We start from the raw sequence: 20852 nt of genomic DNA, 5'->3' as shown, positions 1-20852 counted from the left end.
CTCCTGACTCACAGACTTAGGGCCCCTCCCTGGCTCTCCCACCACGGTGGCACAGGGCTGGGGGAGGGCAGTGCAGAGATGAACGCGGCACAGCTCTGTCCTCAAGGGGGTCACTGCGCGGTGGGGTGGGAGACTGTCCCTGTGTATGGCTAAGAGCCTGGCCGCCATCCTTTACTGACTGTGCCCTTGGCCTGTCCTGAATATCAGGCACATGGAGCCTCAGCTTCCTCACCTGTAACAAAGGGTAAGAACAGCACCTCCCCTGAAGCTGTCGGGAGCTGTACACAGGAATTACTTCACGTGCTGGCACACGAAGTGCTGGCACACAGAGGTAGGTGCTCCCTAAATGTCTGCCTGGAATGTGCGGGAGGCAAGACATACACACGTGATCCTCATATGAGGCGGAGGTGCATGTAATGATGGCGTACAGGACGGGCAAGGAGAGGGAGTGCCAAGAGGGGGAGACAGAAGGTGCAGGAAGCGCCAGGCAAAGCTTCCTGGGCAGGTGGAGGAGAAAGGGCGAGCAGAAAGGGTGGCTTGGATTTTAACAGGTGACAGGAAGAGGAAGGCATTCTAGGCTGAGAGGACAGCCTGAGCAAAGACCAGAGAGGTGAGAGGCTGAGAGCAGGTGGAACTTGGGCGAGGGGGATGGAGACGAATCTGGGAAGAAGCAGGAGGCAAACCAGGTGGCATACCCAAGGGCATCCTTCATTCACTGATGCGATTGTTCTTTCCATAGGTACCGACTCTCTCCTCTGAGGGGGACTGGCTGGTGACAGAGCCATGAACCAAGAAGCACCCTAGTCCCTGCCCTCACTCAGCTCATGAGATCACAAATTCTAGAACTTAGTATGGGGGCAGGGGAATCCTGTGTTAGAATGTGGGCCCAGAGAGCTGTGCCCAGGCCCCCAGGGCCCAGGTGGCATCTGTGCCCGTTTCCACTGCAAAGGCACATCCTGTAGGGACTTCCCTGGTGGTCCAGTGGGTAAGACTCCATGCTCCCAGTGCAGGGGGCCCAGGTTCGATCCCTGGTCGGGGAACTAGATCCCACAGGCATGCCGCAACAACGATCCCGGGTACTGCAACTAAGACCCGATGCAGCCGAAATTTTTTAATTAAAAATATTAAAGAAAGGGCTTCCCTGGTGGTGCAGTGGTTAAGGGTTCGCCTGCCAATGCAGGGGACGTGGGTTCATGCCCCGGTCCGGGAAGATCCCACATGCCGTGGACAGGCTAGGCCCGTGAGCCACAACATCTGGAGCCTGTGCTCCGCAACAAGAGAAGCTGCTACAGTGAGAGGCCCGCACACCGCGATGAAGAGTGGCCCCCGCTCGCCGCAACTGGAGAAAGCCCTTGCACTGCACAGAAACGAAGACCCAACACAGCCAAAAATAAATAAATAAATAAATAATTTAGCTACCTTTCTAAAAAAATACATTAAAAAAAAGAAAGAGAGACCCATCCTGTAGACCATTGCGGGGCTCGGGATCCCCAGGGACTGCTGGGGAAGGAAGACTGGAAGTCACGATCCGCAGCTCATCAGAGGGCCAGGTGCTACACACCAGGATGAGGCCCCTGAGGTGTGGGAGAGCCGTGGCAGACCAGTCACCCAACCAGGAGCCTCAGAGGCAGGGCACGCGAAGCCCCAGGGACAACACGGTACAGTGCCCGGACCATCAATGTCACCCAGACCTGACAAGGGATTCTATATCAAAATAAATATTTTATATGCACTGTCCAGTAGGGCAGCCACCAGCCACACCAGAAGTGCGCCTGATGCGACTGAGGAACTGAATTTATGTTAATTTACATTTAAAAACTGAAGCAGTGTAAAATATTTTCCCATCAAACACAACTTTATTTTTTTGTGTTTCATTTCATTTGAACTATGGACACTTAAACACCTGAACTGAGATGTGCGATAAGTATGAAACACACACCCGATTTCGAAGACTTAGTATGAAGAAACAATGTAAACTATCTCCCTAATAGCTACTATACCATGATAGTATCTATTATTATGTTTTATTGAAATGATAATATTTTGGATACTATTGGGTCAAATAAAATGGATTATTAAAATTAATTTCAGGGACTTACCTGGTGGTGCAGTGGTTAACAATCTGCCTGCCAATGCAGGGGACATGGGCTCGATCTCTGGTCCAGGAAGATCCCACATGCCGGGGAGCAAATAAGCCTGTGCACCACAACTAGTGAGCCTGCGCTCTAGAGCCCACGAGCCACAAATACTGAGCCTGCATGCCACAACTAGTGAAGCCCGCACGCGTAGAGCCCGTGCTCCACAACAAGAGAAGCCACCGCAATGAGAAGCCCGCGCACCGCAGTGAAGAGCAGCCCCCACTCGCCGCAATCGGAGAAAGCCCGCGCGCAGCAACGAAGACCCAACACAGCCAAAAATAAATAAATAAATAAATTTATATTAAAAAAAAATCAAATAAAACTGAAATTCAGTTCCTCAAAAGCAATAGCCTCATGTCAAGTGCTCACTTGCCACATATGGCTGGTAGTCCCTAACTGGACAGCCCAGATACGGAACATTTCCACCACTGCAGAAAGTTCTGCAGAACCACGCTGCTGTGAAGTAGAAGACAACTTTACATGCATTAAGGCAAAACATAAGATTTCAGAAACGCTTCACCCATCAACTGATACCTCCAGACCCACCAGAGACGTGCGCACACACGGAGCAGGTCCTAAATGCCAGCCACTGTCCACCCCGGGTTCTGCCACGTTCCCCGTATTATTATTTACTAAATGATTTTCATGAAATCAAACTGTTAATTGACTCTCCTGTTAACTTGATGTCATCCTCAGCAATAATTCCCGGAAGCTGCATTACAGGCTGGACATGCTAAATATTTCTTCTACTTCCCATTAAAATCAACGCGTAACTATTGAAGTTGAAATAACAGCATCTGTGCTAAATTGCCTCACGTCCCCTTTCTGTCCTCTCCCAAACGAACAGTTTTGTGTTCCGTCCAGGGGCCAAATTCTACTGCATCGATGTCTCTGAACACCAGGCCCGTCCTCAGTCTGTCCTGGTAGAAGCCATGGGACCTGGTCCCCGCGTGGGTTGGGTGGTGGGTCATCAGAGGGGACTCTAAGGTCATGGGTGTGAAGCGGGGAGGACGGGGAGATGGCAAAGCCACTGGCTGGGAAAGAACCCACAGACCAGGCAGCGGGCCAGGTGTGGAGGCGAGGAGCTCAGGGTAGGACATGCTGAGTCGGCTGAAAGGTGGGTCTGAGGTGGACAGCTCCCAGGACAGTGGAAGAGGTCACCCAGTGACAGAGGAGATCAGGAACAGAGCCTGGATTTAAGGGTGGGGGTGGGGGTGGGGAAGGGAAGGGTCAGTCCGAAGTGCTGGGGGCTTCGTGCAGTAGGAACTGAAGGGAAGGGCCTGGGCAGGAGGCTGCCTGGAGGTGGTCAGAGCCCAGCAGGACAGACACACAGCCGCCTGGCCTAAGGAGGCAGCTACTCCTGGCTCCAAGTTGCTGAACCATGCTTTGCATATGATTCACATGCCGCTCATTTAATAGAGGCAGCAGGATGGGGCATGGGGACCTGGCACTGCGCTGGGGATCAAAACCACCAGTAACTCATTCTGTGACATTCAAGGTCTCCGTTTCCTCACCAGGAATGATGCCTCCAGCTCTACATATGTCTGGTGAAGATCAAATGCTACATGCTGGTCTCCACCTGAAAGGCCCTTTCCTCCACCTTCTTGCCTGGCTGACTCCTCTCATCCCGGTCTCAGCTTAGATCTCACCACTTCCAGGAAGTCCTCCCTGCTTTCCCATCCCCTCCAAGCCCAGGTTTGCTAGCCTTCTCTATGCTGCCAAAAAGTCCCCCAGGATTCTCCTCCCACTCATCACCCTGGCTTGTAGCTACTAGCTTAGCTGCTCCCCCACCTGATCATGAGCTGGCTGAGGGCGGCGCTCCCCACGCCTAGGATGGGGCCTGGTATGAGAACACTATTTGTTAGCTGAATGAATGAATGAAAAGGAACATATGTCATGTTGAGTTTGAGGCTCTGTGGGATGACTGGAGGTAGGGGCCTGACAGAATCCCCTGTAGCAGTGAACTCGGGACAGAAGTGAGAGCTGGAGATCTGAGGTAGCCACTGTCTCCTTAGGTCTCCCCCTCTGGGCCGGGGCTTCCTGGGAACCTTAACCAAGGGAGGCTTGCTCAGGGGAATTATTTCCACGATGCGGAGGGGAACCCATGAGCAAGGCTGAGGCCCTGGAGAAGGCAAAGCCAAGGAGAACTCAATCTCGGAATCTTCCAGTCTCAGGGGCGACCCTGGACGTGGAAGCAGAGGGGCCCTGGGGACAGAGCTACAGCAGGTTGCTGGAAGCATCAGGGTGGCTGACTCTGACTCACCGTGCAGAATGGTCTTCTAGGAGCTAAGAAGCCAAGGTGGAGCAGGCAGCTCTGGGAAGAGAGAGCTCCTGCCATCCAAGGACCATTCAAGGTGGACATTCAAGGACCCGGGGTAGGGGGGCGGCTGGACCAGAGGACCGATTCTAGTCCCTTCCAGCCTGGGAGTCCAGGATGGTAGGACAGCCTGGCCATCCCCAGAGCGTGGTACCGCCCTCTGGGGAGAGCTGCCCTCTTTCCCTGGGCATCTTCTACAGTCACGCCCTCACCACTGGGGGGCTCTGGGTTCCAGAACACTTCCGCCCTCACAGGCGGTTTTGACTGTGGCCAAAGGAGGTGCTCTGGGGGATGCTAACTGGCCTGCCGGCCAAAACAAAAAGGTTCCACAGGCAAATACCTTTTGGAAATGCTGGGTTAAATAAGCCAAACTATTTTCTCCACCGCAAGACTCCCCAGAGCCTCAAGTACCCTAATGTGCAGCTTCAAGTGAGGGAGGGTGTATGCAGCACTTCCCAAACTTTTCCTTTTTTCCTGAAACAACCTGTGACATCTCACTTCACTAGCGATTCGCTGCACAGCTGGGGAGATGGTGGTAGCAAGGAAAGAGCCCTTGGGCCAGGAGTAGCTCCAGCCCCACCTCCGCCAGAAACTCACTGTGGGAGCTTGCCATGTTTCCTCCCTATGGGCCTCAGTCTCCCCATCTGTGAAATGTGAACCTCCCTGTCATGCAGCGCCAAGGAGCTACCTAGCGTGAGAGTGTGGAAAAAAGTAAAAGCCCTATAAGGGGCAGAAACTGTTGTGGCCTCGCTGTTCTTCAACCGCCAAGGAGGAAGGCAAGTCAGACCAAAGGTAAAGGGTTTCCAGTTCTCCAGGACCAAGGCCAGGCCAGCAGCCTTCTCTCTGCAGAAGCAGGGAACTAGTGAGGGGGCGGAGGAGAAAGGAGAGGGGGAGGGGGAGGGGGAGGAGACCTGGGGCTCTTAAGAGGAGGAGGCTGGGAAGTGGCTGGAGCTTTTAGAGAAGTCCTGAAGGTGCTGGGTGAGGGTGGAGGGCAAGTGGTCTTGGGGGCTGGAGTTCCTGTGGGAAGCAGGCTGGAAGGATGGGGGTGAGGACCAGCCTTGGCACCGGGGGCAGTGGAGACATTGTAGACGGGTTCCAGCTGTCTGCTGACAGAAGTCTTCAGACTAACCTGCTGCTGTCCACCCGCGCCCCTCCAGAAGGGCCTTCCCGCCCTGCTTGCGGGCAGGGCAGTCCCTCAGGATTCCTCCGAGTGGTTCCAGGTCCCCCAGGTCCTGCCCAGCGGGTCCTCGGAGGCGGCCTCGCGGGCATCCTCACCTCCACCAGTGGGTAGGCGATTTCGTTGTAGATCTGCTCGGTAAAGTGGTCCACGTAGTAGGCGCCGTCGAAAGTGAACTGCTTGGGGGGCTGGTCGACGGCGCCCGGGTTCTGGATGAAGCACTGGCCGCGCGCGGAGTCCACCGTCACCACAGGCTGGCAGTTCAGCTCCAACTCCCGCTGGTTCATGGGGCGGCAGCGCACCACCACCTTCACCGACTCCGAAGCCATGGCGCCGCGGCAGGGGTCCCCGGGGTGCGGCCCGACGTGGACGCCGCGACCAGGACACAGGACCTCGGGGCGGGAGCCGCCGGGGCGCCGGGGCCGGGGGGCGGGGCCTCGCGGGCGGGGTTGGGGCGGCGGCGGGGCGACCGGACTCCTTGGGGGACGCCTCGATAGGAAGGTAGGGGCCGCGGGGGAGTCTCAGGACCCGAGCCGGAGCCGCCGCCTCCTCCCGCTCCCGGGCTCGCCCGTCCCTGAGGCCCAGACCGGGCGCGGGCAGTGGGGCATCAGCGCTGCAGGCGCCGCCGCAAGACCAGAGTCCCCGGAGCCGCCCCAGCCGCCCGCTAGCACGGACGCCGCCACGGCGTTCGCGGTTGCTGGGCAACGCCCCTGGCGTCACAGCCCGTGCCTCCCGAACTTCCGCGCGTTCTCCGCGCCCGGCAGGCCCCGAGAGCAACCTCCGGCTGGAGGCCGGCGCGCGGGGGCGGCCGTCGGGGAGGACCGGCACTGGCTTTGCTGGAGCATCTGCCGGCTCGGTGCCAGATGCTGCACAGCCGTTTTCTTCTCCAGTCCCCACAGTCCCAGTCCAGAGAGGTTAAGCAGCTTGCCCGAGGTGGCCCAGGGGAGGCCAGGCTTGACTGCACCTCGGAGAGAAATAGTAGAGGAGAGGCGTCATCCGGGGATTAGAGACCTACTGAGAAAGGCAACAGGACCTTGCTGCCCTTTATCCACATCCCTGTATTGACTCGGGAAGGCTGTCCCAGAGCCTATCACAGCCCCGGGGACAGAGCAAAGCTTCCCTCTAACGCTGCCCCTTGTTTTCATTAAGACTCAAGATTGAGAAACAAAACAAAAAACTTTGAAAGCTGGTCTTTTGGTTGGAGAGGCTACCTGGCCTCTCTCCCCACCCCCACCCCGAGCACAAGTCCCTCCAGAATAGCGGCCGTCACACCTCCTCTACGCTCCCCTTTGCACAGAAATTGTCAGCTACGTGCCTGCCGGGCACGGTGATAGATGCCGCGAGACAGCCCAGTCCCTGCCCTCCAGGTGCCCAGAGTCTAGTGGGGGAGGCTGACATTTGAAACAAATGTCCCACAAACAAAAATCCCATAAATAAGAGTGTTAACAAACTAAAGGACCAGTTTTATGGAATATCTAGCCAGGAAACCTCCCCCAGGCCGGGCAGGGGTCAGGGGGCAGTCAGGGCAGGCTTCCTGAGACTGAGAGATGGTAAGGTTGAGGAGTTAATCAGGTAAAGGAAGAAGAGGAAGACGAGGAGGCTTGTACAGGCTGTGCAAAGACCCTGTGGCACGTTGCAGGAGCAGAAGGAAAACCCGAGTGGCCAGAATATAAGGACTTGAGTCTTTTTCCCGTAGGAAATACCCACTGAAGGTTTTAAGCAGTAGAGTCATTGCTTGAATCTACCTACCCAATTCCTTCAAGACCTCCTGAGCCCCGGAGGACAGTATCTCTGTCTGGTTCATCATTCAGCAGCAGTGGAAGGTATGGTTGGCAAACAGAAGCGAAGCCGGCAAACCGGACAAAGACCTCGCCTTTCTAAGGAAAAGTCTGTACTATACAATCCGAAGAAATGCATTTTATTTATTTCAAGTCCACACAGTAAGGAGAGCTGGGCTACCCAGGGGGCACTGGTTGGAACAGAGAAAACTGTGGTCTATAATTGAGACATTGAGGCGTCTGCACATGTGGGTCAAAAACCTTTGTACTGTGTGATCCATAAATGCTGTGTGAAGGAATGTTAAAGTGCTTTGGGACCATTCCTGACACCTTGTCCACACAGATAACTTGTGCAACAAAATCCACCCCTTACAGAGGTTAAGACCAGTTATCAGGTCTTCTTAAATGTGTGTGACTCCAGGGCTGTAATCCTGGGCCCCATGTCACCAAACCCCTCTCCTTGCCAGGGAAATGGGAGCCTGGGGCCTCCCACGAGGGACCAGGGCTTTGCCCAGGGAGGAGATGGGTTCTGGTAGTAATGGCCGTAAAATGAGGCTGGGTTCCCACTCACATTCAGTATAAAATCAGTACTGTGGTTCCAGTGAAAAGAGCCCCCAAAGGACAGCCTCCTCCTATCCCTTGTGACAAGAGTGACTAGGCCCCAGCCAAGACCATTTGCTGAGCCGGAGGTTGTAAGCTGGGAACACCAGGCCTGAGCTTCTGAGGCTCCTCCCTTCTTTTTATTCCGTTGGGGTTGCCCTCTTCCTTCCAGGAGTCAGAAGTCTGTTACTTTCAAGATGCTGAGCGGTCACATTCCCTCCCCAGATGGGGGAGAGGGCAGCCCCCAGACTCATGACTTGGCCTCTGCCTCAGGAACAGAAGTTCATCCAAAGTGAACTTGCTCCCTATCTTAATCTGGTAGATTCATGCCTGTCTGTCAAGTTTACTTATACAGGGGAATACCCAGATCCGTCGTCAGTCACCGCAGGGCCATTGCCTTAGACTAGCGTTATTTCCCTGGATGGACCCCCACTGCCGCTGAGGCCAAGTACCCTCTGGCAGGGCCCACATCAGTTCTATCTTTGGATGATTCCTCCCTGACCCCCATCCCCAAGGGGACTGGCCTAGTGAAGTGGCCCCTGACAGATGCCCATTAAGGGAAATGCCACCATTGGGGGGCTTCCCAGGCAGCCACCAAACCCAGTCTGGCCTGCAGGATGAGTGGAGCAGGACCCTGGTCACCCCTCTAAGCCTGCAGCTCACTGCTGGCCCCTCCCGGTCAAATGGCCAAAGAAAGTGAGCCTGCGGGGGGGCAGGGGTGTGTGGGCGGGGATGAGACTGGGACATCCCTTCCAAGTAAGCAGGAACCACAAGCCCGTGGATTTGAGTGGAGAAGAACCAGCCTTCCTAGTCTGAAGGTTCACTGAGATTCTCTGCCCTGTCGGCCCATTCACATCCCTCTCTGCACACAGGCGTCCACCTGCATGTGGGCTTTGGGTGGCACGGCTCTTTGTCCGTCCTGCCCTTTCTGCACCCTCTTAACCCCCACTCTTCAGAACTCAAGAGAAGACTCCTTTAGCCTCAAAGGACATGGGAAACAGGCCTCGCTCCGTCAGCCTGGATGCAGCCTCCAAGCTCCATCACGTCATCCCTGTTTCTCTCACGGAGAGGGTGGCTCGTCCCCATGCCTTCGCCCAAAGTGAGAACTCACTCCTGCCTCCCCAGATACCTCTCCCTCACACGCCTGGCTGCCTGGGTCAGGAGCTCTCTGGAGACGCCCAGTCAGGGCCCCAAGGCCTGGCCTCCTTAGGAGAGGGCTCCACCTCTGCTGGAGCAAACCTTCCCGCCCACCTTGGAAAGCTCCCCACCTAGGAGTAAGGTGAAGCCCAGAGAAGACAAGCACCCAGGCACCCAGCAAGTCCACGGAAGCCTGGAGCTCTGCCTGCCCCTCCTGCAATCCTGGCAGGCCGTGTGAGAAGCCGCTGGCAATCCCCACTCTCGGGGCTCCGCCCACAGGCAGGGTAGTGATGGAAGACTGGTCCAAAGGGCAGTGACTGGATGGAACTGGTGCCCAGCGGGGTGACAGAAGGGCAGAGCAGAGCAGCCTGCTGAGGCCCAGGAGCCAGGGTGAGGCGGGGCCTCTTGGCGTGGGGCTCAGCGTCCTAGCCCAGGCCCTGCAGTTCTGCCTCGGACTTGGCATGGCCAAGGGGCCGGAGCGTCCGGGGAAGCCTGCCCTCGGGCCCGCAGTCCTGCTCCTCGTAGCCGGGGTTCAGGCGGCCCATGTCGAGGGAGCAGAAGAGGCTGCGCTCCGTCCCAGCGTGATGCTCCACCAGGGCCTCCAGGCTGGGGAACTCAGCCGGCAGGTGCTGGTGGGGGCGAGGAGGGGAAGGGACTTCAGCTCCAGCTCCCCCTTCCACACAACCGCCCCCTCACACAGGATCCTGCCCCAGGAGGGAGGAGGATATTCGAGCCCAGAGAGGACACTGTCCTGCTCACAGCAGAACCACACCCCGGTTCCCTCCCTTTCTCTCCTCCCAGCCTGGACAGGACTGAGGCACTCGGCGTGGAAGTAAGGCCACACATTTAAAAAGTCCTTCCTGCCCACCCCTGTCCCTGGAAACCTGTGATCAGGCCAAGACTCCAGACCTAGAGACTCGGAGGCTGTGTGAGCTTACGCAAGCCTCTACCCTCTCTGATCAGTTTCCTCTACTGCTAAAAGATGAGTTAGGGTGTGGGAAAGCGTGACTTTTTAAAAGCCGGGATTTCTGTAAAAATGTGAGGCATGACCCTAGCCCAAGACTCTACCTCCCCGGAGCGAGAGAACTTAGGGTGGAGCCAGCAGAGCACAGGTGGAGCCAATAGGCCAGTGGGGGCGGGGCCAGAAGGGCCAAGGACGAAAGAGCTGGATGGAGAGTTAAATAAGGGGTGGGGCCAGAGAGAGCCAATGGGGGCCCGGGATGAGGGTGAGGCGGGCTCAGGCCCTCAGTGGTTAGAAAAGGGCGGGGCTGGAGGGCGAGGGGCAGGGCCAGGAGCACTGTTACCTCCACGCAGTAGCGGCCTAGGTGGTTCCGGAAGACCTGGTGGGGCACCACGCCGCACTGTGTCCTCACCGACAGGCACCACTGGCCACTGGTGCCTGGCTCAGGCCACAGCAGGAAGGCCCCAAGCACGTCTCTCCGCAGCAGGGCGAGGGCGCTGGGCCTGGGAGGGCAGAGGGGAGAGGCTGAGGGCGGGCCCCCTAGTCAGGACCCAGCCTCGGCTTGCTTAATGGCATCACAGCTCCACAGCACCGTAAACACAGTGCCTGCCCCAGAGTAGACCCGCAACGGAAGGAAGCTTTTAGCCTTCCCTTCTAAAAGGTTTCCAAGGGGGTCCTAATTGCTGACAACTTCAAGACCCAATCGGTAGAGAGCTGGCATTTAGGGAGCTGAACCCTGTGACAGGCCAGGCGCTGAAGGCTTTACCTGAATAACCTCATTTGATCCTCTCCACAGCCCTGCAATGAAGGTCCTTTTATTATCCCCACTTCACACTTGAGAAAACTGAGGCCCACGGTGGGGAAGCCCCTGGCCTGAGGTCCCGAGGTCAGGAGGCCTCCGCCCAAGTGCAGGGATGGACACGTCTCAGGGCCTCGGGGGAGCCCACAGCCTATTTCTCTGACGCCCCCCCAAAAGGGCTGGGCACCCCCTCCTACCTCGATATGCCAGTAAAAGCCCAGATGTTCTCCGTCAGGCTGCCCTCGCTCTCCACCAGGCATGAGGGGCCCCCAGGACCCCGGGGCCAGGCCTCCCACGCGTCAGGAACTATGGAGACCATCCAGGGCTCAGAGGAAGAGAGGTGGTCCCCTCCCGCGCCCAGCCCGGCCCACGCCCACAGGCCTCATCACCCCCGCCGCTCCCGGCCCAGTCTGCACACATCCTGCTTCCCCAGAGGCACAGCAGCGCCCAGGCACATCTCCAGGCACAGCCCCTCCCCAGTCACAGCACATCAGCAGCTACGCAGTCGCCTCTGCAAGCCCCTGGGCACGCAGCCCCTGCGCCCTCGCGCCCTCCCTCGCGTGGACACGAGGCCTCAGCACTCCCAGGCGCAGGCATCGACAGTCACGGCCCCGCAGACACGGACACTCAGGCCCACCCTCGCCGACTCGCGCAGCCGTGCCCGGCCACTCACAGGCCTCCCGAGCCGACAGCTGCAGCTGCGTCTCGTAGGTGCAGGCGCGGTAGGCCCCGGAGCGGATCACCTTGCTGCGGATGGCCTTCTTGCGCACCAGCGTGGGCGAGCAGTACGGGTTCCCCAGGCGGGCGTGGCGGGCGCCCCCGCGGCTTTCCGACTCCGGCGGCTCCTTCTAGGGCACCAAGAGGACCCCGCAGGGGCAGCCAGACTCAGGCCCAGCCATTAGCCCCTCCCACGGAAGTCCAGCACCCGCCCCTCTTGATCCCCAAACCTTCGCCCAGTTCCCTTGTCCATGGCCCACTCCCTGGCTGGGGTGCCGCGTACCCCACTGCCCCCAGGCACCCCTGCTGGCAGCCGCCCGAAGGAGACCAGCGCGTTAACGTGCTGTGAGAGCTGATCACGGCCGAGGGGTTCCCGTACTAGGCCAGGGGTGCCCCCAGGGCCCGACAGGGGCTTCAGGGGCACGTCCCCTACGGGTCCCGGGCAGGGCTCAGGCCGTGCCCGTTTCTCAGGGTGCTGCCAGAGGTGAGCGAGCTGGAAGGAGCGGCAGAGCAGCAGGTGCAGGATCTGGACCTGGGGAGGGAGAGGGAGGCGGGCTCAGCTGGGGGAGGTTTCCTGGGGGTCTCCTCAGGCGTCAACCCAGGCACCAGGGGGGCATGCAGCCCCTTGGCGTGGAATGCTCTTCCCCATTCTCCCTGGGAAAACTTCTTATCCCTCAAAACCTCACCACCATGCAGCATCCCCGACCAGCTTCCTCTATTCATTTAACAAATACCGAGCATCTACCTTGTTCCAGGCGTCATGCTTGGAGCTGCGACGACATGGGCTAAATGCACTCCTAGCCCTAGGTTTACTACCCTCACCCTGCGCATTGTACCCTCTTGGGGGAGTGGCTAAGAGCCCAGGCCCTGAAGTCACACAACCTGGGATCCAATCCTGTCTCTGTCACCTAGGAGCTGCTGTGTGACCCTGGGTACAGCATGGCATCTCTGCGCCTCAGCTTCCTGCTCCCCACCTCCCTGTGCCCCTTTAATGAAAACGGACCACAGAAGACCCCCTGGAGAAGCCCAGCACTCTGGGGCCCACACATTCCATCCGCGACACACATCACCCAGGCCCAGCACGTTGGAACTGTGAGCTCCAGAAGATCAAGGGCCACGTGTCAGCCACCTGTCACTCCAGTGGCCGGCACAGGGCTTGACATACAGGGGTGACGGCAAATGCTTGCTGCGCGGATCCAAGCCCAGCCTCTGCTCGCCAAACAGTTGGCTGCCGAGGCTCCCCTGCTCATGGCGGCCACACTGGCTTTGCCTTTCGGGACCTACCCGCCCACCCACTCTCCCCACGGGGCCAAGCACCAGAACAGTTCAAGACCCGGACCCAGCCTCTGCTCTCAAAGGATTCCCGTGACTGCAGTTAGGGACAGACCGATGACAGAGTGCAGTGCGTGTCACAGGACCGCAGAAAGTGTGGGGGGCGGTCTGGAGGATTCAAGGTGGGCTCCACAGACACACGGGCTGAGCCTCAAAGGGCGAGTTGGAATTTGCCAGGATGAGAAGGGGAAGGGGTTGCAGGCAGAGAGAACAGCAAGGGCAAAGGCCTGGCAGTGTGACCCTCCGATCTCTAAGGGCACAGCCTGGTCCCCACCTCCAAGCTCGGGGAACGCTGAGGCCACTGACTCGCTTTGAGGGCGTCCTCAGAGGGCAGCGCCACAGCAGGAGCCGGGGTGGCAAGGGGTGCATGCCTGGAGGGGCGCAGGCCAGCGTGGCTGAGCCGTCCAGGGCCTCGGTCCCTGGAACCCACACTGATGCACAGCAACCCCCCCCCCCGAGTGCTGTGCCCCCTGCCCTGGGCCCCAGGTACCTCTCCAGGCTGGCTGCCCACAAAGAGGTGGCAGAAGAGCTTGCTGGCCGGGCTCCGGGGATTTCGGGCCATGAAGGCAAACTGGCAGTCGGCTGGGCACCAGGTGGAGTAGAGTATGCGCCTCAGGGCGTGAGCCATCAGGAGCACCTGGGGATGCAGCAGGCACACCGGCCTCCATCAGACCCACCGCGTGGTCTGCAGCTGCCAGCCCAGCGTGTGCCAGCCCCGAGGGCCCCGCACACCCGCTGGCAGGCCTCCCGGGCCTGCTCTCCAGCCTGCATGCCCAGCTTCGGGCCCACCCTGCTCCTGGGGTGAAGAACTCTGCCCTCCTTCCAGGCCTGCCCAAACCACGCTTCACATGGGAACCCTCATCCTTCACAGGGAACCTGAGCTCGGGTCCCTTGCTCCCTGCTGCCGACCTGCTGGCTGGGGTGGTCATGCCAAGCTACGGAGCTGAGGGGCAGAGGGTTCACGGCCTGCGGGTCACGGGGACAGGCGGTTGTGGCCAGCCCTGGGCTGGCACGCCTGGTCTCTGGAGTCAGGTGACAGGGGTTCAAATCCTGGCTCTGCCGCTCACTCTCCGGGTGACTTGGGCCGGTGAGGGCAGCTCTCTGAGTCCTTGTTGTGACAAGTGGGGCTGGGGGTGAGCGAGACCTCATGCAGGTGGCACAGGCCCTGAACCCAGGGCCCCGCCATGCACAGCTCTGCACCCATTTACACCAGTCCTAGGTGAGTGGTGCCGGAGTCGTGGGCCTCACAGTCTGGCACGCGGTTTAGTGTTCATCAGACACTGGTTTGCACCAAGAGGAGGATGGCAGGCCAAGCAGGGGCTCCCAAAGGCCTCCAGCCTGCCTGGCCCTGTTCCACAGTCATGAGAGGCTAGCCACAGCCCACTGGCCAAGCCCGGGGACCCACAGAAACCTCATGGGGCTGGTTGGTCCTGATGCTCAGGCCAGGAGGTGGCCCCCGGAGATTCTGGTGGGCTGGCGGCCAGCGGGTGAGAGGGAGGAGAAACTGTCGTCCATGCTTGCCAGGGTGGGAGGGCCTTGGAGAGAGAACGTCCAAAGGCCCAGAGCAGGCTGGGCAGCCGGGGAGGCTGGAGGGGCAGTGCAGGGCTGGGTGGAGGCGAGAGCATTCCCAGGGAGCAGGACACCTGTCCGGTCTTCACCTGCACCCACACGGGTTCCTACCTCACCCTCCCCGCTGTAGATCTTGAGGCCCTGAAGGCTGAATTTCAGGATGACAGCCCGGCGGCGGGGACAGTCCTGGGGGGGAGACAGTTGGTGGGGGGCAGACATTACCTTCCAGGCCCTGCCCAGCCCAGCCTCTGTACTAGTCCCCCTGGGCTGGTCAGCCAACTCCACCCCAGCGGCCAGGGGACTGAGCCCTGGACAGGGATCCCCCCCCAGGAGCCGGGGAAGTGTGGATGGCTCCTGGCAGACCAACCCCTGGGCCATGTTATGACCACCCCCCCCATCTCTTCCACCTGTGGCTTCGACCTGTGGGGCACAGGTCATGACCACCCAAGGGAGGGGGCCCCCGGGGCTTCAGGGGCGTGGCTCCAGGAGCCCGGGTGTGGTCCTGACTGGGCCCATCTCTCAGAACGGCGTTGGTCCTGCCCCTCCCTGGGCCTCACTTGCTCCCTCTCTCTGAATGGAGGTTGGAACGGATCACAGGGTCTCGGGCCATTCCCAGGCCGACACCCCAAGGCTGTGATCCCCCGCAGGGAAGTGCGCTCCCCAGCCCCCAGCCCCTTACCTTCAGTGCCCACAGCTGCTGCTGCACCAGCCACGCGCTCTCCTGGGTGTCCAGGTCGTCCACGGGGAAGGAGCCCACGTACTGCTTGGGGGTGGGGTGGGGGGTGGGAGGGCGGCACGGGGAGTCAGGCCCATGGCTCCTGACCCCCGTCCTCCAAATCGCCCTCCACGCACGCACTCTGCTCTGTCGGGTAGGCTGTGGATGGTGACAGAGCACGGACTCGGAGTCCAGGCTCTGCTACTCTCCCTGGTGAAGCCACTCGGCCCCTCTGCGGCACCATCGCCTCATCTGTGCACACACACTCCAGAGCTGGGGCCACCGAAATAGGCCCGTGACCCACGGCTCCTGTCCACCCCCAGGGCCTGCCACCCAGTCACGCCCATCGGAGCCCACCTCGTGGGGCGGCCCCACCCACCTGGGCAAACTTGGTGATGCACCTGGGCCGGTGAGGGGCAGGGCCGCAGTCGGAGGCTCTCCGGCCCCCCGCCCCGGCCTTCTGCATGGCCCCCAGGGTGCCCGGCTTCAGGGTCCGCAGGAGAGAAGGCTGCAAAGGGCAGGGGAGGAGGGCTGGTGCCCAGGCGGTCGAGCCTCAGAGCGCCCGTCAGAGGCCACCAAGCTCTTGCATCCAACAAACCCTGCCTGAGCACTGGCTGTGTGCCAGGCAGCACCCCGGGCGCTGGGACCCAGGGGACACACGGCCCTGACCCAAGTGACAAACTCCCTGCCTGCCCTCATGGAGCCGACAGTAAGCTAAATAATAAGTAAGATATGGAATATGCTAGATGGTGGTAAAGCAGAGAGGAGGAAATGAAGGGCAGGCTGGGGTCAACTACAGCCGAGCAGGCCTCGCTGAGGAGTGAGCTTCAGGAAGGAGCTGGAGGAAGGGGGTGCAGACATGTAACCAGCTTGTGCAAAGCGCCAGGGGACGGGGACAGCCTGGGAAGGCAGCACCCAAGAGGAGGGATGTGACAGCGGCGAGGACAGAGTCTGCACAGGCACGGAGGCGTGAAGGCAGCTGGGGCCCTGAGGCAGAACTCAGCAGAGCAGCCGCCGGGTTGGGATTGATTGGCCTTAAATGTCACACTGGCGCTCTGCCCTGTGGGCAGTGGGGAGCCACAGCAGGTTCCAGGGCAGGAGCTCTGGAGTCCACAGGGGCAGGGGGCACTGGATGGCCAAGGCTGCGTCAACGGGGCCCTGGCTCCTTCCGCCCAGCCTGACTCCAGCCCCTGCCAGAAGACCCCACCCCAACCAGACCGGACACTGATGCTGAGGCAGGGGGTGGGGAGGGTGGACAACTGCCCCGGGGGTGCTGAGGAGTCCTGCCCCAGCCCACCCCAGCCTCTGGTCTTTCCTGGGGCCCCTCTCCCAGATCCACCAGAGGGGGAAGAGGAGGAAAGCTGCCTTCTAGACCGTCCTCAAGAGCAGGGAGAGCACTTACTCCCCGTCAGAGCTCAGACCACAGCTGGTGCTCAGTGAACGTGGAATAAACTCGTCACAGACAGAATGGCTGAATGCCTCTGCCTAGGTCCCAGGGACTCAGCTCCCTCAGGCTTCCCTGGGGCCAACTTAGACCCCCACCTCCATCCCCCATCCTGGCGGGCTCCGTCCCACCAGGCTACTTGTAATCACTGCACTTGGGATCAGAGAGACCTGGGTCCAAATCCTGTGCGACCTTGGGCAAGCTGCCTCACCTCTCTGAGCCTCCATTTCCTTGTCCCCAAACCTGGGGTAACATGAGGAGTCAATGAGAATTGAATGCAGGCACAGAACCCAGCACGATGCCTGCCAGGCTGGGAGCTGTGATCAACAAGTACAGTCTCACGAGGGATGGGGAACCCCCAAACCTGATGCAGGAGCTTGGGAGGACAGCGAGGTCTGACCACTTTCAGTGCCCTCCTTGCACCAGGCCGCACCTGAGAAGAGACCACCTGGGCCAGGAGGGGGGGCCTGCCTGGGGGCCATGATTCCTGCCAGGAGAAAGCAGGGGTCAGACAGGGCGCTGGGCAGGAAATGGGTGCACCCCAGGTGTGCTCTCGCACCCGCAGGAGTCCTGGAGAAGGAGGGTTTGGGTGCTTTGGAGCTGATCCAGCGCCGAGGGCCCAGGAACGGCCCCTACCTCAGCCTGCCCCTGACCTTCAACCCCAGGCTCAGGCCAGGTGGGGGCACCAGCAGCAGTCGGCCATATCCAGTGAGCAGCCAGTAAGGGAAGAGCCAGCGAATAAAGGCCGCGCGGTCCCTTTGAAGACTCCCTGGTTCCGCCCTCCTGGCACCTCGCTACTTTGTGATCCTAATTATTTTTCACATCACGTCCATTACCTACTGTCATTTTACACTTAAATACAGCAAGTTAGGTGTGTAACTCGCACAAGAGCTTACGTGGCCTCGGTTCCAGGTATGGAGACGGGGCTTCCAGGGAACTTGCCTTTCAACTTCATAATCACATCCTGGGTTGGGATGCCCGGAACCCGTGGGCGGGGCGGTGGGGGGGAGAGGGTGGGTGCGGGCGGGACAGAGGAGGCAAAGATCAAAAACCAAACAGGGCAAAAGGGAGAGAGCGAAGGAACCCAGGATGAAAAGGCAGCCAACAGAAGTGGGAACAGAGGAGTGCGGAGAAAGACAGTAAAAAAGAGACAAAGGAGAGATGGGAGGAGGGAGAGATGGGGGCACATTTCACATGCTGCCTGCGCTGCTGCCGACACAGCCCCTCAGATGCTAAGAGTGTTAAGACGGAAAGGAACCACGAGGGCTATGGCACACACACAGGCCAGGACAGCTGTGTCTAAGGCTGTGAACAGCCTCCGTCCTCCAGATCCAGAGCTGCAGCTTCCTTGGGGACACCCCAGGGTGCAGGCTGTGGGGTGCGGGTGGGGAGACCACTGGCCCTCTTATAGGTCCCCCCTTCCCCCCCATCACCTGATCCTTCCCCTACCCCGGAAAACTGGAAGTTTCTTCCCCCCAAGCCTGAGAGGTGCAGTGCATTTCGGCTCCAGGCCTCAAGTTGGGGGCTGCCCAGGGGACCAGGGAGGGTGCAGCCTCACCCTAACCCTGGAAACAGACCCGCTTACCTGTTCCAGGCACAGACACCCACTTATCCCTTTGGATCAGACCTGTTTTTCTGAGGTTTTGCACAGGAGCCTGGCTCTGGGCCAGAACCTTCCTACGCAGACACATTTGAAATGAGACTGGGGCCCTTCTCTTGCTCCTCTGAGGTTTTCCAGGTGGCCCTGCTTAGAGATGGGGAACTGGATGAGTTGACTACCTCGAGGGTCACGGACAGAGGCCCTCTGCTGCACTGCACTGTAGCTGAATGGTTGTCATAAGGAGGACCCACCTTCCAGCATCGTGGGAGACCACTCAGCCTGCAGACTCTGTGCTGAGTACATGGTGGCTCAGGAGGTGAAGTCACTTGCCCAAGGTCACACAGCATTCGGGGGAGCTCGGAAGCAAGCCTGGGTCTCTGGGGCTCTTTCCCAAGGCCATGGCAGCGCCCTCCTCCAAGTGAGCAGGGTGTCCACCTTTGGAGTTTGGTGGGTCCCAGCCTATCCAGGGGCAGGTGAGGCAAGGAAGCAGCGGCAGTGGCCCGGAACACCTCCGGTGCTGGGGGTGGATCTGATCAGCAAAACAGCTGCTTTCTCTCTCCGACTGCCTCCTGGGCCAGATGGTCTGGGGCTACCAGGGCCACTCCAGTCACCTGCCTCAGCTCCACTGGCTTTGGCTCAGCAGCACAGAAGAGCCCCTGCCCCCAGTACAACCCCTGGTGCCACCCCTACCTGCCTGGACCACAGGATGGGACAGATTGAACCATGCAGCCTAGGGTCCAGATCGTGGACTGTGGGGTCCCACAAGGTTGGCTGATATAACCAACAAGTCACAACCTCTCAGACTCCATTTCCTCAAGCATAAAGTGGGGTAGTAAAGCAGCTGCCTCCTGGAGTTGTTCATCTATCTGTTCCTGCTGAGAATATTTCCAAGCGCTATGTGCCCTCACGGAGCACCCAAGCTGGGTTGGGAGGACGGTACTAGAAATCAACATTTCAGGAGGGGCTTCCCTGGTGGCACAGTGGTTAAGAATCCGCCTGCCAATGCAGGGGACACGGGTTCGAGCACTGGTCTGGGAAGATTCCACATGCCGCAGAGCAACAGCCAGTGCACCACAGCTACTGAGCCTGCGCTCTAGAGCCCGCGAGCCACAACTACTGAGCCCAAGTGCCACAACTACTGAAGCGCGCGCGCCTAGAGCCCGTGCTCCACAAGAGAAGGCACCGCAATGAGAAGTCTGCGCACCGCAAGGAAGAGTAGCCCCTGCTCACCGCAACGAGAGAAGAAAGCCCGCGCACAGAAACAAAGACCTGACGCAGCCCAAAAAATAAATAAATAAAATAAATTTTAAAAAACCCAAACATTTCAGGGGGCTTAAGTTACTTGGAGGAAAATACAGCAGGGTGAAGAAGATACGAGATGTGTGTGCGTGTGGGGTGGTGAAGGCGGTGCTATCAGTACAGGGCGGTCTCTCCGTACAGACGACATTAAGCGGAAAGTGCTGTTTTCAGGATTAAGTGGGGCCAAACCACAGACGGGGTAATCGCCCAGGCGGTACGGAGCGCTCCACAGCGTGGGTATTTATTCCTGGGGAGCGCTGCCAGGGCTTTCAGCTGACAGTCCCCGGCCGGCCCGGGACGGAGAAAGTCCTCGGACCGACGGAGGGGCGAACGAGGCAGGACGCTGGCGGAGGGGCGGTGGAAGTGACGGATGGGGATGGGATGGTGGAGGTGATGGATGATGACGGTGATGGGAGAGGGACAGAGGTGCTTCTCCCCATCCGAGAACCTCCCCCATCTCCGCGCCGGGGGACCGAGTCCCGCTCCCGCCGGTCAGCCAGTCCCAGCCCCCGCCCGGCTTCCCGGCGCTCACTCACCGCGGCAGCCGCGTCTCAAGCCCCGTCCTGCAGCTCGGCGCTGCGACCCCCGCGCAGCCCCGAGCGTCTCCACCGCCCACCCGGGAGCCCGCCCCGCCCCTGCCGCCTCCCTCCCAGCGCCCCCTCCCCGCGCGCCCCCCACGTGGCCGCGGGAACCAGCGCCCAAGTCACCTCGGCCCTCGCCCACCCAATCGGCGCCCGCGGGGCGGCTCCGCTCTGCCGCGCCGTCCAATCAGCGGCCGCGGGGGGCCCTGGCACCGCCCCCGCCGTCTCGCACCCGGGCGCTCCGCCTTAAAGAGAGGGAGGGGCAGCTCCCTCCCGCCGAGGGCGTCTTTTCCCGGGTGAGGGACCTGAGTGCCTCGGGCCTAGCCGAAGGTTCCCTCCTCCCGGAGAGTTTTTCCCCTCCCGCCCCCTAGCTAGCTCCTCTTCGTCCTGTCGGCGGCGGCTGCGGCAGCTACTCCTCCGACAAGCTTCCCTGACAACCAGTGACTCCTCCACCTCCTGAAGAGCCCTCGCCACTCCTGCCCGTCATCCTACTCCTCTTACCAGAGTGCGAGCAGCCTCGGCCCTTGAAGGGCCTCCATCCCCAGTGCGCAGGACAGCCTGGCCCGCAGGAGGCCTTCAGGGATTGTCTTGATGAGTGAATGAATGCGCGCAGGGCCAGGCCTCTGGGGAACTCGGCCAGTCTCTCCCTTCCTTCCTTCAGCCCCAGAGGGGTGGGGATGTGGCGCAT

General features: G+C 60.0%; 2 protein-coding genes across 27 annotated transcripts in view; both read right to left on the bottom strand.

Moving 5' to 3' along the window:
- Positions 1-7397, bottom strand: part of KIF17 (kinesin family member 17) — a 52044-nt gene extending 44647 nt beyond the window's left edge. For all 7 annotated transcript variants that reach the window (XM_033841871.2, XM_033841879.2, XM_033841883.2 and 4 more), the window contains exon 1: positions 5731-7397. In XM_033841871.2, the coding sequence (XP_033697762.1) occupies positions 5731-5961 (231 nt within the window). In that variant the 5' untranslated portion in view covers positions 5962-7397. The remainder of the gene's footprint in view (positions 1-5730) is intronic.
- Positions 7398-7534: 137 nt separating this feature from the next.
- Positions 7535-20852, bottom strand: SH2D5 (SH2 domain containing 5). 20 transcript variants are annotated; one of them, XM_073794845.1, is made up of 11 exons: positions 18536-20113; positions 16824-18428; positions 15620-15748; positions 15205-15288; positions 14637-14711; positions 13447-13593; positions 11908-12156; positions 11581-11755; positions 11105-11213; positions 10452-10611; positions 7535-9776 (listed from the first exon to the last, which is right to left on the bottom strand). In XM_073794845.1, the coding sequence occupies exons 3-11, from the start codon at positions 15704-15706 to the stop codon at positions 9573-9575; spliced, it is 1290 nt and encodes a 429-aa protein (XP_073650946.1). In that variant the 5' UTR covers positions 15707-15748; positions 16824-18428; positions 18536-20113; the 3' UTR covers positions 7535-9572. The 20 variants fall into 20 exon arrangements, 19 of the variants coding, with proteins under 19 accessions (XP_073650946.1, XP_073650936.1, XP_073650949.1 ...); XM_073794835.1 differs by having other exon boundaries at positions 15620-16927; positions 17049-18428; XM_073794848.1 differs by having other exon boundaries at positions 17049-18428.

Source organism: Tursiops truncatus, chromosome 1 (genome assembly GCF_011762595.2).
Source record: "Tursiops truncatus isolate mTurTru1 chromosome 1, mTurTru1.mat.Y, whole genome shotgun sequence".
NCBI lineage: Eukaryota > Metazoa > Chordata > Mammalia > Artiodactyla > Delphinidae > Tursiops > Tursiops truncatus.
The sequence above is the reverse complement of the archived record's forward strand: the minus strand, read 5'-3'. Positions and strand labels throughout refer to the sequence as shown.